At 47.0% G+C, this 17,279-nt stretch overlaps 2 protein-coding genes across 2 annotated transcripts; one reads left to right on the top strand and one right to left on the bottom strand.

Annotated features, from left to right (window-relative positions):
* Positions 1–308: 308 nt before the first annotated feature.
* On the top strand, positions 309–4,611 carry LOC310808021 (SRSF protein kinase 3; the record flags this gene model as incomplete). The annotated part of the gene is made up of 11 exons (XM_083674718.1): positions 309–471; positions 951–1,059; positions 1,385–1,472; positions 1,673–1,760; positions 2,075–2,181; positions 2,607–2,775; positions 3,005–3,081; positions 3,405–3,512; positions 3,702–3,771; positions 3,878–3,970; positions 4,250–4,611. The coding sequence occupies 11 exons, from the start codon at positions 309–311 to the stop codon at positions 4,432–4,434; spliced, it is 1,257 nt and encodes a 418-aa protein (XP_083530844.1). The 3' UTR covers positions 4,435–4,611.
* A 4,838-nt stretch (positions 4,612–9,449) lies between these two features.
* LOC310808020 (LHFPL tetraspan subfamily member 4 protein-like) lies at positions 9,450–16,682 on the bottom strand (the record flags this gene model as incomplete). Its single annotated transcript, XM_083674717.1, has 4 exons — positions 9,450–9,503; positions 10,586–10,602; positions 11,378–11,623; positions 16,277–16,682. 4 exons carry the CDS (start codon positions 16,680–16,682, stop codon positions 9,450–9,452), a joined length of 723 nt encoding a protein of 240 aa, XP_083530843.1.
* Positions 16,683–17,279: the final 597 nt, after the last annotated feature.

The raw sequence follows: 17,279 nt of genomic DNA, 5'->3' as shown, positions 1-17,279 counted from the left end.
CCGGGGGATGGTAAACTAAAAAAGATTGAAATATAGTGTGTTTGTGTGTGTGTGTGTGTGTGTGTGTGTGTGTGTTGTGAGACACCACTGTGTGTTTCAGTGGAAGGCTGATGGAGGTAGAAATCGGAGGACGAACTCATTGTAATGCATGGAATGGAATGAGGAATGGTATCAAACGTGTTCCATTCCATTCATTACAATGAGCCTGTCCTCCAACATCTATTAATATTGTGTGTGTCTACAGTATGTGTATGTTTACAGTCAATGTCTGTGTCTCTGTGTGTGTGCTTGTGTGCGTGCGTGCCTGTATGCATGCATGCGTGCATGCATTTGTGTGTGCATGTGCGCATGTGTGTGCGTGTTTCAGTGGTAAAGCTGGGACATCCCTTGGACTAGAGGACCTGAGCTGCTTTGAACAGCTGGAGCCTGAGGAGGTTCAGGACAGAGAGGACCACAGAGAATACTGCTATGGTATGTATCTACTGCCCCATCATCACTCACACACATAATGTACATCATAAATGTACGAAGTCTGGCAAACGCTGTTTGTTTTCATGGGCTCCATGTTGGCGTCAAAGGTTCCATTTAGAATGTGCTGTAGTTGTCATGGAATGTTTGGAGCCAAAATGGAGGACAGTTTGTGTATGTACAGATTGCTCATATTGAGTGTCCGTTCTGCCATGTAGTTGATGTGTATCACACCATAGACATTACATACAATCTGACATCATTGGTATCCATGTTTGTATTGACCTTTAACTTTTTGTTTTGAAGTTATGTCCCTCATTTCCTGTAGCCAACATAACTTTTTAAAGTTAGATACGTCTCCCGAGTGAGAAACGAAAGCCAGCTAGAATGCCGAAAGTGATTCCCACCTGAAAAACTTAACTTAAAAAGGAATGGTGGCAATACAATGGTGGATATGAATATGACAGTGTATTGATTCACAGGCGGCTACCACCCTGTCCAGGTTGGAGACACCTTCAACAGGAGATACCAGGTTCTGTCTAAGCTGGGCTGGGGCTACTTCTCTACCGTCTGGCTCTGTCAGGACCTCAGGTACACACATACATACATAGCTTTCTTATTATACATAGAGACCAGAGGAGGCTGGGTGGAGGTAGAAATCAGAGGACGGGCTCATTGTAATGCATGGAATGGAATGAGAGATGGTATGAAACACATGCTTGATACCATTCCTGATTCCATTCCATGCATTACAATGAGCCCGTCCTCCAATTTCTACCTCCACCAGCCTCCCCTGATAGAGACAATAATCTGTCTGTCTCTACCTCAGATATGTTAATGTAATATTGAATGTGGTTCAGGATTCAACTTTACAATGTATGTTTTTTGGCTGGTGTATTTAATGCTGTGTGTGCAGGCGGGGCAGCCGTGTGGCCGTGAAGGTGTTGAAGAGTGGAGCAGGGTTCACACAGGCAGGGCAGGATGAAATAGCACTGTTACGCTGTGTGAGTCTCTTGTCTCCTCTTCTCTCTCTCTCCCTTCTCTCTTGCTCTGTTTTTCACTCCCTCTCACTCTCTCTGTCCGGTTCTCTTTTTTCGTACTCTCTCTCTCTCTCTCGTACCCTACTTTTATTTCTCTCTTGTTGATCACTATCTCTGACTTTGTACCCCTGCCCCAACCCCCCCCCCCCCCCCCCCCCCCCCAGGCCAGTGGTCCCAGTGCCCGCCACCCCCAGAGCAGAAGGATCGTTCAGCTGCTGGATGAGTTCAAGCTGGTGGGTGTCAATGGAGTCCGTATCCTTACCTCCCCAAGTCAGCTCTGTAAGACCTATCTGATAAGGCAAGCTGATAAAGCAAACGTTTCTCTTTTCAAACATCCTTCACAGCTCTTGTCACCACCTTGTGGTGGCTTTCACACCTTGTGTCAGCTGCAGCAGCGACATTGAGGTAAACCACCACTGCAATGTCGGTCTGAACCTATTAACCACTGGCCCACTGTATAAAGGGCTTAAGAAGGCTTCAGGAATGCCTCGTCATTTGTTTGTTTTGAAGAGGGAGCATTAAGTCACGATGTAGTATGTGTGGTTCCCTAACACCTGTCTGTGTAGACGTATGCTTGGTCATGGAGCTGCTTGGCCCTGACCTGCGCTGTTGGCAGGTGTGCTTTGGGAACCCTGGGCTATCGCTGTCCTGGGTCAAACAAGTCCTCACCCAGGTAAGAGAGAGAGAGACAGGGGAGTAGGGTCTTTTGTCTCAATCCACTGGGGACCCCCATGGGATGCAGATTTTTGTTTTAAGCCATCAGTAACACACCTGATTAGAAACATGTACTCTAAATAACTAATCACCAAGCTCTTGATTAGTCAGGTGTGTTAGAGCTGTGCAAGAACAAAGGTCCACCATCGGGGGTCCCCCGAGAATGGCTTGAGAAACATCTGTACCAGGAGAGGCTGGTGGAGATAGAAATCGGAGGGCAGGCTCAATGTAATGCATGGAATGGAATGAGCAATGGTATCAAATGTGTGAGCTCGTCCTCCGATTTCTACCTCCAACAGCCTCCCCTGCTGTCTAGATATCTCTATAGTCTAAACTACTGGTTGTCTGGGAGCAGCATAATCATGGCTCTTTGTCTAACTGCAGGTTCTCCAGGGACTAGACTACCTCCACACTCACCGTAAAATCATCCACACAGACATCAAGCCTGAGAACATCTTGCTGTGTCTGGAGGAGCAGTCCCACAAGCAGACAGCAGGGGGCGGTACCTCCTCTGTATTCCCTGGGAGAGACGCCAAGCCCAGGAGCCTTGCAGGTACATGTTCTGACCAGCCTCCCCTGACGCAGATCTTTGTTATGTCATGTGACTTAGGGAACCAGATCATGAACAGCCTGACAGCAGCAGGTGACTGTATGTGTGTCTGCATGCCCCAGAGGTTTGCTGGATCCTACTGTTGTTTAATTTAATTTATTATATATTTGAGAATACAAAATATTTGAGAACCCACAAAATATGGTTATTCATTTCCTGCTGTCCTCCTCAGAGAAGGACGTGGTGAGCCCCATGAGTCTGACGGAGATCACAGTGAAGATCGCTGACTTGGGAAGCTCCTGTTGGGTGGTGAGTACTCACTGATGATGTCATACACTGTGTAATACGGCTATGATATTAATATCAGTCTGTGAGCAGTATGTGAACTTCCATCTTGTTATCTGTTTCGCTGCGATCAAAATCATACTTTTGTGATTGTTCTGATGCGCTGTCTCTTCTTTCCCTGTGTGTGTGTGTGAGTGTGTCTCTTCTCTCCCTGTGTGTGTGTGTGTCTCTTCTCTCCCTGTGTGTGTGTGTGTGTGTGTGTGTGTGTGTGTGTGTGTGTGTGTGTGTGTGTGTGTCTTTCTGTCTGTCTGTCTGTCTGTCTGTCTCTTCTCAATGTGTATCCCCAGTACAAACACTTCTGTGAGGAGATTCAGACCCGTCAGTACCGCTCGCTGGAGGTCCTGCTGGGCTCAGAGTACGGCCCGCCTGCAGACATCTGGAGTGTAGCCTGTATGGTGAGACACACAATGTACCTCCACACGACATTCCCAGCCTACACTGAATCTGTCTGCAACATTAACACAACCTCCACACAACACCAACACCAGGGGAGTGAGGATCAGAGACCACGGATCTGAGACCACTGCTGACTAGTCTCTGATCCGTCTCGCAATCTTCTCGTTTTGTTTGTTCACTGATTCCAGGCCTTTGAGTTGGTCACTGGAGATTGCCTGTTCGAGCCCACAGCTGGCAAGACCTTCTCCCTTGAGGAAGGTACGGCAACAGAGGCATGACAAAAAGGATTAAATGGTGATTATGTTGTGTCCTCATTGTGTTGATGTGCATAACAGTTGATCCATTGATGTTCTTCTCCCTCCAGACCACCTAGCTCACATCATGGAGCTTCTGGGTAATATCCCGGCACCCATAGCCCTGTCAGGGAAATACTCCACAGAGTACTTCAATCGCAGAGGTGGGTCATGGGTGATATGATTCCATTTCACAATCCTACATTCGAAAACTTATCCCAGTAGTTTCAATTTACAGAGGTATTTTTGGTCCTAATGTAGCAGTTACCTGATTATTATTCAATGCAGACAAACGTACAGCAATAATTTCACATAATACAAATAATACCTTGTCCTCCCCTATCCTCCCTGCCTCTCCTCTCCTCTGTCATTCCTCCTCTCTCCTCTCCTACCCCCCCCCCCCACACACACACACACACCCCCCCCACCCCCACCCCCCCCAGGTGACCTGCGTTGTATCGGGGTGCTGCGGCCCTGGGGGCTGTATGAGGTCCTGGTGGAGAAATACCACTTCCTGCTAAAGGAGGCGTCTTTCTTTTCGGACTTTCTGCTACGCATGTTGGACTACCAGCCTGAGAGAAGGGCCACTGCTGCCCAGTGTCTGCTCCACCCCTGGCTCTGCTGCTGACTTCCCTACCCTCCTGTACCTCTACCCCTGCCCAGTGTCTGCCCCTGCCCCTGCCCTGCCCTGCCCTGCCCCTGCCCCTGCCCCTGCCCCTGCCCCTGCCCCTGCCCCTGCCCCTGCCCCTGCCCCTGCACTTGCCCAGTGTCTGCACTTGCCCAGTGTCTGCACCTGTCCAGTGTCTGCCCCTGCCCCTGCCCAGTGTCTGCCCCTGCCCCTGCCCCTGCCCAGTGTCTGCACCTGTCCAGTGTCTGCCCCTGGCTGTATCCTCCACTGCTACTGGCCCAGTGTCGCTCAGTGAGCTCTGTAAATATTAGCTTTAAGTAATCAAAAGTTAGCATTTTTTTGTATTGTATTTCTATTTCTATTATATTTCGAGAATTTCACTCATGAATGTGTTTCAACTTGCCTTGTACTTCTTTTGTTTTTTGCAAAGGGACATTACTCTGCTCCCAACTGCTTAACACTGCTGTTGCCTGCTCTATGCACCAATGCTTCAGGTCATTCATGGCTAGTTTAGAGGCTATAATGCCATCTTACAAATATTATTTTATTTAACCTTTATTTACAGTGATCAAATACAGTAATGCTGTAGGCCTACAGCGATAGCCTACTACGTTGAGGAGGGTTAAAGCGTTTCAGAATAAAGTAAATAAAGACTTTTTAAATTATTGATATAAAAAACAAACTCACGTCAAATGAAGGCGGGGAGGAGAGATACGGAGTGCAAGGAGCGACGGTGAACAAATGAAAGACGCGCTGTTAAATGTCGGCTCCAGACAGGCCGTGTGGAACAGGAACTACATCTCTCAGCGCGGAGCGACACACGGATTTGTGAACGGCGTCCGGACAAATCGCCAACCGGAGGATAACGTCTCATATTTCTCGCGTGGAGCACGGTAATGTGGGTTCTGTCAAAACTGTATTGTCTCTCTGTGTCAGGTTGTTTACTTTCCTCGCAGTTCGTTTTGGCGCCACACACACACACACACACACACACACACACACACACACACACACTGTATGTGCTCCAATCAATCCATCACAGAAAAATAAGAGTTGTAGAAATGATTGGAAACTCAAGACTGCCATGACATACATGTTCTTTACAAGTGTATGTAAACTTCTGACCACAACTGTATATATATCTTATATATTCTCCCACATGTTCCAGCAATGGTTTTCACACATGTACAAATGTTAGTCTGTCCTCTGTGTGTTTGAGGTTTATTACCTGACCTGAATGTTTGATTCCATAGGGATGAACAGTCTACCACATATCTACTCCAGCTCCCAGGGGAGGCTGGTGGAGGTAGAAATCGGAGGATGGGCTCAATGTAACACACAGAATGAAATGACATTTCTACCTCCATCAGCCTCCCGTGCTGAATCTGAGTTTCACAGCCGTCTCAGGCTATATGTGCTCTATGATGAAATACAAACACTTGAAAGGAACAGCATGTTCCCCCAGAACCCCTGCTGTGCTCACAGCAGGCCAGATCTGCTAACTTATGCAAGCCTAATTTTAGATAGCATCTCCTCTCGTTACATCACGTGAACACTGTATCTCAGTGGAGGTAGAAATCGGAGGACGGGCTCATTGTAATGCCTGGAGGCTGGTGGAGGTAGAAATCGGAGGACGGGCTCATTGTGATGCATGGAATGGAATGAGAAATGGTTTGATATGTGTGTTTGATACCATTCCTTATTTCGTTCCATGCATTACAATAAACCCATCCTCCAATTTCTACCTCCACCAGCCTCACCTGATGAATACTATATCTGGCATTGCATGCTGTATTGTGGTGTATGTTCGTTTGGAATTAGATCATTCTGTAAATGTTTGTGTTATTACTTTGCTCCTTACACTTTAACAAGCAGCTCCAGAACATCTTTGTTTGGACTTTCTCAAAGGGTGATTTTACAGTGATGTCAACAGGTGAATTTGAACCACTTGCACACGTTTGACTGGTAAATTTCAGAGGACCTTTAATCCGAAACAACATGATGTTCAGAAAATGCTACAGAATGTCTCTTTATGTCGTTGCGGTACATTGGCAGAGTGAGCCTAAATTTTTTTTTTCATTCCTCCATCGTTAGGGGTTACAGACATGTTGCCAGGTGACTGACTGAATGATCATCAAGTCGTTCAGCGAAAATACTTTTTTTTTTTTTATTCAGTACATTTAACATAATCAATACAATTTCATCTGATGACACGTACAACAAAGATATCAGCAGAAAATACTCAACAAATTATATATCATACAGCAACGCAGCATATACAAATATGACTATACGCTGGTAAAGTGATTGCATCATAATCAAATAATACCATGACAACAAAACTGTCTGGGGACAAACATAGTTAGTATTGGAAGCTCCATAGGAGACTAGTAAATAAAGCTATTTTAGCTATTTTTTGAGCGTGATAAAATATTTGTATTTGCTATTCCAGAGATGTGTCGCTAATATAGCTGAACACCGATTTTTGAAAATAAATCTTCTAACCTGTGCAGTTTTTGACACTCCCTTTCTGGGATAATGGGGAAAGTGAAATAATGAACAATAGTCGATTTGATTACGGTGAGATCAAGTTTGACAGCCAACTATCGACGTTCCACTTTACCAGCGTATTCCATAGCCTCATGTCTCATTGTGACAAGTTACCTAACGGGTGCCAGGCAACACGTACAGTACAGGACCAGAGAAAGTCAGTATTTACTTTTTTTTGTTTTAGAAGTTGACAATGATTTTGTCTCACATGCCAATTAGGTCAAAAGGTAAACAAAGGACAAAGACAATTAAGTTTCACTTTTTCATGAACCCAAATCCCTATCTCTGTGTGTGTCAGCTATCTCCTCACATCTCCCCTTCTCTTCTTCCTCCTATCCCCTCTCATCTCCTTGACTCTATTTGATTTCCATGATTCAAAGGGAACCTCCCACTGTTATGACTGAAGCCTCAAAGGCAGGGCTCTGAGCTTTGAAGAAGAATGAATGAAGCTGGAAGAACAAGAGAGCAGAGAGCTGGATCTGTACCAGGGGAGGCTGATGGAGGCAGAAATCAGAGGACGGGCTCATTGTAATGCATGGAACCGAATTAGGAATGGCATCAAACACATATCAAACGTGTGTTTGTTGATACCATTCCACATTCCTTTCCATTCATTACAATGAGCCTGTCCTCTGATGTCTACCTCCACCAGCCTCCCCTGGTCTGTACTAGTATGTCTATAGTAGAGTCCCTCAGGCACCTAGAAGAGGGGAATAGTGTGCTAACTAGGTTCAGGTCTGGTGCATTGTCTTTTCTCACAGTAGAAACCCAAAGCTGGGCAACACTACATGTTCCCCCGGATCTACAGCCTCCTGATAAGCTCCTGTGGCATTTTTCCAAGTCGTAGGAAATCTTAGTAAACTTGTCTGCCACGGCCAACCAGCCAGTGATCACATCCTACAGCCGTGGTAGCGTCCCTAGGAGTACTACGTACCCATACCCATTACCAGCCTTGGCTGGACTTGTTCAATGTAAGAGGTTCTCAGGTGTTTAGAGCCCGTAGCTCGGGGAAAACAACGTGTTGTGTATCGTAGGCATAAGGGACAGACCAATGATCCTAATAACCATTGAGATAGGACTCCCACAGGGGAGGCTGGAGCAGGTAGAAATCGGAGGACGGGCTCTTTGTAATGCATGGAATGGTATCAGACACCATTCCTTGCGTGTTTAATGCCATTCCGCATTCCATTCCAACATGTTTGATGCCATTCCTTATTCCATTCCAACACATTTGATACCATTCCTCATTCCATTCCATGCATTACAATGAGCCCCGCCCTCCGATTTCTACCTCCAGCAGCCTCTACTAGAACCCCTTCACCCCAGCATGGTTAGATTCAGCATGAGGGTTGCTGTACAGTACTAGACGGCTTCCTGAGATATGGCTGCCAACAAATATAATACAGTACATTTAGCCTATTCAACAATTTACAAAAAACTGTGTGCAACGCTCCAACAGTTTACATGAAGAGCTCTGCACAATGTTAGAAGGATCCTGGATAAGACAAAGGATTACATGTTGTAGTTCTCCTCCATAAGATGTCATTGGAAAATGTCTTTCAGGTAAAAATGGTTATTTTCTTTTCATTGTTCAAACGACTTCAAATGCATTTCTATGGGGTCCCAATTGAACGCTTTCCAAAATATTCATTTAGTTGACTATTTTTTCCCCTAATTCAATGTGCTGTTTCTCTGTTTGTAGAAAGGCTTGGGCTTGTTAATATACAATTAATTTGTACACATTTTCTTATTTTCTTTTGAAATATATTAAAGGTATGCAAAGGGTAGAAATACACAGAACAACACTTTCAAGGTGGGAGATGAGTTGTCCATTTGAGTCTGTTGCACCAGTTTGTATGTACAGTACAGGGGAGGCTGGTGGAGGTGGAAATCAGAGGACAGGCTCATTGTAATACATGGAATGGAATTCAAAATGGTATTCCTATCCTAGCGTTATGATGAGCATGTCCTCCAATTTCTACCTCCACCAGCCTCCCCTGATACAGTAGTTTCCCAGAGAAGTCATGCTGCAATGGAGAGGTTTTCCTTTTTGGGGCTTTTTTACACTGAGTTTCAATACAGTGAATACAGAACTATGTTTACATACAGGTTATAAAAAGTATTTTTTAAATTTTAGAATGTAAATTTCAGTGGAAATACAATGTATATTTAAATGCACTTGGCATATCATTTGTAAAATATAGTCTATCCCAGTTGTAAATCACAGAATGGTGGGGGAGGGGGGGGGAACCTCTGGACTCCATAGTGCAGGTCTCTTCTGTCCCAGGGGGGAAGGGCATTGAGAGGGGGGGGCTCAGTAGAACCTCTGGACTCCATAGTGCAGGTCTCTTCTGTCCCAGGGGGGATTGGCATTGAGAGGGGGGGGGCTCAGTAGAACCTCTGGACTCCATAGTGCAGGTCTCTTCTGTCCCAGGGGGGATTGGCATTGAAAGGGGGGGGGGGGCTCAGTGGAACCTCTGGACTCCATAGCGCATGTCTCTCCTGTCCCGAACTTCAATCTGAGGGAGGACACAGACAGGAAGATTTGTGATATACTGCAGATAGAAACACACAGCACAGTGCTACAGTGAACAAAGCTACACCAGGGGAGGCTGATGGAGGTAGACAGGCTCATTTTAATGCATGGAATGGAATCACATGTTTGATACCATTCCTTATTCCATTCCATGCATTACAATGAGCCGGTCCTCTGATTTCTACCTCCACCAGCCTCTACTGAGGTACAGTAAATAAGCAACAAGACAGGGCAGCCAGCCACATACAGGACAAGACCAACAACCATCCTGGCTGTCGCAACAATACTTCAGCACCCAACACTGAGACAACACTGAGACAACACTGAGACAACACTGAGACAACAGTACAACCAGGGAAGCCTCCACAGCGATTCTACACAACAATGCAACACAACAACAATGCTACACAACAACTGTATACAACAACAACGCTACACAACAACAACTCTACACAACAACAACGCTACACAACAACGCTACATAAAAACGCTACACAACAATGCTACACAACAACAACACTACACAACAATGCTACACAACAACAACTCTACACAACAACAATGCTACACAACAACAACACTACACAACAATGCTACACAACAACGCTACATAAAAACGCTACACAACAACACTACACAACAATGCGACACAACAACAATGCTACACAACAACAACGCTACACAACAACAACGCTACACAACAATGCTACACGACAACAATGCTACACAACAACAACGCTACACAACAACAACGCTACACAACAACGCTACATAACAACAACGCTACATAAAAACGCTACACAACAATGCTACACAACAACAACGCTACACAACAACGCTACACAACAACAACGCTACACAACAATGCTACACAACAACAATGCTACACAACAATGCTACACAACAACGCGACACAACAACAACGCTACACAACAATGCTACACAACAACAACGCTACACAACAACAACGCTACACAACAACAGCACACAACACCAACACTACACAATAACTCTGCACAGCGTCCACACACCAGGGAACACAAAGCCATGACTCTGATCACTTACCCTGGACAGTGAATAGTCTGCAGGGACAGAGTGGAAATATTGTTTTGAATTTGACACATTGACGATGTAAACAAAACAGTCAAGCTAATGCTAACAGTAGGCTTTAGGCTTCAGCTCAGAGAGCTAACACAGTCTTAGAGCATAAAAAAGACCAGGGTTCAAACCCAGCAGGTCACACAAGGTTAATCAGGTAGGAGAGAGACGCTGCACACTTATCCCACCGGAATCTGGCAAGTAACCATGGTAACCTTCGCCACAATAGATTATAAAGTGTGGACCAGGGAGGGGGTGTGTGGACAGGGAGGTGGTGAGTGAGGGGGTGTGTGGACCAGGGAGGGGGTGTGTGGACCAGGGAGGGGGTGTGAGGACCAGGGAGGGGGTGTGAGGAGCAGGAAGGGGGTTTGTGGACCAGGGAGGGGGTGTGAGGAGCAGGGAGGGGGTGTGAGGAGCAGGAAGGGGGTTTGTGGACCAGGGAGGGGGTGTGAGGACCAGGGAGGGGGTGTGAGGACCAGGTAGGGGGTGTGAGGAGCAGGAAGGGGGTTTGTGGACCAGGGAGGGGGTGTGAGGACCAGGGAGGGGGTGTGAGGACCAGGTAGGGGATTTGTGGACCAGGGTGGGGGTTTGTGGACCAGGGAGGGGGTGTCATGTGATCATGAGGGAACAGAGTGTTCCGTCCCCCCTACATCTTTCTATTCTTACATCTCCACTGTCTGACGCAACACTGCGCAAACAGTCTCTCTCTACCTCCCTCCCTCAACCTCTCCCCCCTCCCTCCCTCCCTCCCTCCCTCACCTTTGTTGTCGTTCTGCAGGTCGTCCAGGTAGAGGCTGTAGAGGCTGTTCTGTCTGTTGCCCAGTACAAAGGCCAAGAATGAGAGGATGAGGGCGTCCAGGATGCCCATGATGGCCAGTATGTAAGCCCAGCGCACGGAGCACCTGCCCAGGGTGTACCTCCCCGTCTCCTCCCCACACATGTCCCGCACCACCTCCGCATCCCAGCCGTTAGGGAAGATCAGGCAGCCGAGGACCAGGCACACCGCTGGGGGAGGGGGAGGGGGAGGGGGGGGGAGAGAGAGAGAGAAAGGAGGTTAAAATGGTTTCAGTCATGAACTGGGAGAACTTCAAAGAAAGCAGGGGGAGGGGGGGGGGGGTTGGGGGTGGAGAGTGGAGAGAGGAGAGAATGAGAGAGGGTGGGATGGAGAGGGAAAATACTATTCCGCTCTTCATATCTTTTGAGAAGCATCCATGGTCAAATGTTCAATTCTCCTCGTACGTGTCGCTGTGTCCTCCTTTGTTCTGATGAATATTGCAGCAGGACATGCCAGGTCAGCAGTCCTGTTTAATATGAGCTAGGGAGGAGAGGGAGAGCGGAGCTAGCAGACCACAGAGCGAGGGAGGAGAGGGAGAGCGGAGCTAGCAGACCACAGAGCGAGGGAGGAGAGGGAGAGCGGAGCTAGCAGACCACAGAGCGAGGGAGGAGAGGGAGAGCGGAGCTAGCAGACCACAGAGCTAGGGAGGAGAGGGAGAGCGGAGCTAGCAGACCACAGAGCGAGGGAGGAGAGGGAGAGCGGAGCTAGCAGACCACAGAGCTAGGGAGGAGAGGGAGAGCGGAGCTAGCAGACCACAGAGCGAGGGAGGAGAGGGAGAGCGGAGCTAGCAGACCACAGAGCTAGGGAGGAGAGGGAGAGCGGAGCTGAAATGCACTGGAAACAGGCTAAGTGATGCTGAAAGGTTCACTTTGAAGGGGTTTTATTTGGGATTTTTTTTGTCACCCAAATCCTTACTGATATTATAAAGGTACAAATATTATAATAATAATAATAATAATAATAATAATGTGTTTATTTTGTATAGCACTTTTCTTAGTACCTAAAGAAACTAAATACCTAAAGAATGTATAAGATGTACAATGTCATACAGTACATGCCCCATTTTAGTGATAATATGTGGCCAGAAAATGACAGTAAATTGGCCCACACATACTGTATAAAGTGCCATGGGAAAGCAACATGCTTCATATAGAGTAAGATACTCCCAGCAGGGAGACACACGCTCTTCACAATAACTTACTTTCCTCCCTAGCTCCCCCTCTTCTCTCTCTCTCTCTCTCTCTTTAACTCTCTCTCTCTCTCTCTCTCCCTCTCGTTCCCCCTCTCTCTCAGTAGTGTTTGATGTCAGTAAGCTATTGGAAGCAGAACCAGTGTGTTACACAACAGAAGGGTTTTTAGGGTTTTCTTATTCCTCTACGCAAACACACACATACACACACACACACACACACACACACACACACACATACACACACTGCTTTTTGCCAGCAAGGGTATTTAGTTTTTCTATGTTAACAATCCCTTTTGTTCCTGCTCTTTGTTCCATGTGTCAATGTTTAATGTAATAGGGATGAAAAGAGATAGAGGGTGTGTGTGTGTGTGGGTGTGTGAGTGTGCGCGCGCGCGCGTGCGTGTGAGTCTTTGTTTGTGCGTGTGTGCATGTGCGTATGAATCTGTGTGTGTGCGTGTTTTGTGTGTGTGTGTGCATGTGTCTGAGTCTGTGCGTGTGTGTGTGTGTGTGTGTGTGTGTGTGTGTGTGTGTGTGTGTGTGTGTGTGCGTGTGCGTGTGTGTGTGTGGATAAATGCTTACACGTGCAGGTATTTCCAGTTAGATTGCAGGAAGAGGTGCTGCAGTGGAATAGTTACTAGAAATAGAGCTGAGGAGGAAAGCCTATCCCGGGGATCCCAGTTTCCCCCGTGTGTGTGCATGTGTGTGTGCGCGTGCGTGTGTGTGTGGCCGTGCGTGGGCGTGTGCAGGCATGTGCGTGTGTGTGCACAGGCGTGTGTGCATGTGCGTGTGTGTGTGCGGACATGTGTGTGTGTGTGTGTCCCACGCTTTTCCCTGAGACGTCTTCCTCGTCTTCCCACTGAAACTTACATGTTTTAATGATCAGCCTCAATAAATAATTCCATAGTTACTGTGGCCTTTCTAAAAATAATCTGCCAACTGCATAATGCATTCTTCTGACCCGTATTACCATTGTCCCCTTCAGAGAGAGAGAGAGTGAGGGATGAGGAGGAAAACAAAGAGATTTAAGATGTCTCTTCCTTCTGATATTTCTGTTAATTCTAAGAGCCTTTCCTTATCCTAACTGACAACCGATCCAATAGAGCATGGCTCCTCTGCGAGGTTTTGAGAGGAACTCTCTGTACTGATTGCAGTGTCTTTGGTGTCTACAAAGTGTGTCAGTGTTTGTTCATTCAGACAGCATAAGGGATGGGAAGCAAGGAGAAAAACAACAACAATGTCTGCCAGGGAGGGAGGTACTAGAGCTGGGCTTCTGGTCCGTCAGCTCATATGCCAGAAATAGGTCAGATAGAATTGTACTGTAAGCAGTGGAGGCTGGTGCTTGTTTGTGTGCATGTGTGTGTGTGTGTTTGAAAATTGAAGTACACATCATCATTAGTGCTAAATCACTACTTGTCAGTACTTGTCAGACCGTTTGACATTGCCGGTTAACAGCTGTGGGTCAAGGCAACAGGGAAGGAACCAACTGGGGAATAATTCTAGTCAAATGGTGCCTAGAGCTCTCATCATCATACCAGATCTAGGTTTCTATGTCAAACACAAACAGGCAGCATAGTATTTTATCTACAAACACCTTCAACAACACATTCCCATCTAGAATTCCTCAAATTTCTTAAACAGTCAATCTGAAGTTTAGCCCCAGTCCATTCCATACTTCCATTTGATACTGGCGTTCATTTCCAAGGAAATGGTTGATAAAGCTCTTTTCAGTGTTCAGGGTGTCAGAAGAACACAGGCACTCTCAAAAGGGGAGAGTTTTCAAAGCTGCTTGAACATACTCTATAGGCCACTCCAGCCCTGTGTTTTTACCCACAATGCTCCAGGATGTTCTGAGTGATCTAGATCTGTCTCGCCGATAGGCGATAATGTCAAAGGTCATCAGGCTGGTCTGAGAATAATTCCCAGCATGCCTTTCGGGACACAGCGTTCCAAGCTCACACTGACCTTCTCTGTTACACAGCTGCGTGTGTGTGTGTGTGTGTGTGTGTGTCCTTCTCTGTACCATAGTCAGAGGTGCTTCTCTCATTTAGATTGGAACTAACTGACTGACCACTGCATATATGGCCAATTGACAAAAGGCTATTGCCATAACTTCCATAAACAGTAAGTGTATACAGATAGTAGTGGGTACACAGCTCTGGAGGTCCAGAGATGTAGATAGGGTCTATGTTCATGTCAGGGGACGCTGTTGGAGGCAGAAATCAGAGGACGGGCTCACTGTAACGCATGGAACGGAATGAGGAATGGAATCAACCACGTGATACCATTCCTCATTCCGTTCCATGCATTACAATGAACCCGTCCTCCGATTTCTACCTCCGCCAGCCTCCCCTGGGCCATGTCCAGTGAGGGACAGCATGTGAGCACTTAGAGAAGCAGCTGGCCCTCTTTGTTCTGCTGCCCAGGCCCGTGTTGACCCACTGCCTCCGCTGGGCCGTGGTTGGCACACTGTTGGCTATGGCACACCTCCACGACGCTCTGCCAGGACGGGGCAGCTGATTAAACTATCATCTCAGTGGCGGTTGAGCGCTTCAGGCACCCATCCAAGCCTATTAGGCTGCTTACCTGTGCACCGCAGAGCATAGATGGCTAATCTACAGATAAGCTACAAATGCTGCATTATGTAGCCTAGGCAGGGTAACATAGGCAGCATCCATACAATACCAGACCATAGACAGAGATGGAGCTAAGCTACAAATGTTACATGATGTAGCCTAGGCAGGGTAACACATCTCCATACAATACCAAACCATAGAGAGAGATGGAGCTAAGATACAAATGTTACTGCTTCTGGAACACCATGACTACTGACTCAGCTGATCAGAGAGGAGAGAGAAAAGTAAAAAATACAATACAGAAAAAAACTGCTGATGTTAGTCTCCTCTTTCTCCCTCCCTTTCCCCCCCTCTCTCTCTCGCTGTCTCTCTGTCTCTCTCTCTCTCCACCCCCCTCCCTCTCTCTCTCTCTCTATCTCTTTCTCTGAGGTAGACTCACTCCCACACTACAGGATCAGGTTGGATCATCACAGAGGAGAGGAAGCTCCTATAGATGAGGTCTGTGTGTGTGTGTGTGTGTGTGTGTGTGTGTGTGTGCGTGTGTGTGTGTGTGTGTGAATGTGTGTGTGTGTAATTCACCACATCTCCCAAACATCCCAGATACAGTTATAATCCCATCAACCTGCATTCCTAATCCCAATTTCATGACAACTGGTCTGCTACTGTACCACGACCAAACTAGGTCGAGAACAGGGAAGGCTGGTGGAGGTAGAAATCGGAGGACGAGGCTCATTGTAACGCATGGAATGGAATTAGGAATGGTGCCAAAAACGCGGAACTGACATTTCATCTGCAGAGAGGAATATCATCTCTCGAGATATTCAGAGGTTTACGACCAGAATAGCAATCAGATTAGTTTAGGCCTGATGTGTGTTACTAGTCCCTTCAATGAACGAGGCTATCGCATGAATAACCATCAAAGGAAACTGGCTGATGAGTCGACTGGTTCGGGCAGTTGCGAAAGAACCTCATTCACATCCCAACCAAGAAACATAGCCTAGATCTAACATAGGGCTAATACCGTTCATAGCGCACATACGAACGGCCATATCACCTACCACAGAGCAGCTGCATCCACGCGCAGATCTTGTAGACCGAGGCGGTGTTGCAGAAGAAGAACAGCGCCATGCAGGCGATGCAGCCGAGGATGAGCACCATGGACAGCAGCACGAACACCGACGCCGCTTTGAACGCTCCGGAGGGGATGTTACCGAACTCGGCGAAGCTCCCCTGGCACGTCAGCTCTCGGTTGGGGGACCCGGTACCGACGCATTGGTGGAACAAACCGAAGTAGCCTGCCTGAGGGGTGCTGACGCTGTCCCCGATCCAGAAGGGTTGGATGAAGACCACGACGTTGACGATGGCGAAGCAGATGGTGAAGATCGCCCAGAGAACCCCGATGGCGCGGGAGTTCCGCATATAGTTATCGTGGTACATTTTGGCGGCTTCTTGTGAAGGTAGCATTTTTTATTTTTTGTTTCCCGAGGTGTCTTTAGAATCTTTCAATGGTTCTCTCTCTCTTCTCTCTCTTTGCTCCAGTGCAGCCTTATTCCACTGTTGTCCTTTCTCTTGTTACAGACTGGTAATTTGGTCGTAGCGTCTAATAGCCTATTATGACTTAATAGTCTTTCTTTTCGTGTAACCGAAGATTGTAGATCCAACCTGCGAACCTGTATGTGATTTGACAAGGCTACACATCTTTAGAAATCGAGGTGAGGGATGGAATGATTAATGGGCTAATAAGGCTACTAACAATGAAGAATTAACTATGTCAAATGACTCAACATTGCTGTCTAGATTTCGACTCTATTGAATGCGATATTTCACAGTAAAACGGTCAAAGCTCATCCCTTCAACCCGAGGCTGTACCATCAAACACCGCACGCCCTCGGTATCCCCATCCGAGCGTACCACCACCGATGCGCCGCGTTGCCTAGCGCCAGTATATGCCCGTTAACGTGCAGCTTCCGAGCTATCGGTCAGTGGCTTGCTGGATCTGTAATGTTGACGTCAGCCGCACATTAGCCTATCTAAAGTCAAACATTGAAATAACAAAATGAT

The sequence above is a fragment of the Argentina silus genome (genome assembly GCF_951799395.1).
Source record: "Argentina silus genome assembly, chromosome: 8".
NCBI lineage: Eukaryota > Metazoa > Chordata > Actinopteri > Argentiniformes > Argentinidae > Argentina > Argentina silus.
Note: the sequence above shows the minus strand (reverse complement) of the source record. Positions and strands in the feature narration are given on the sequence as shown.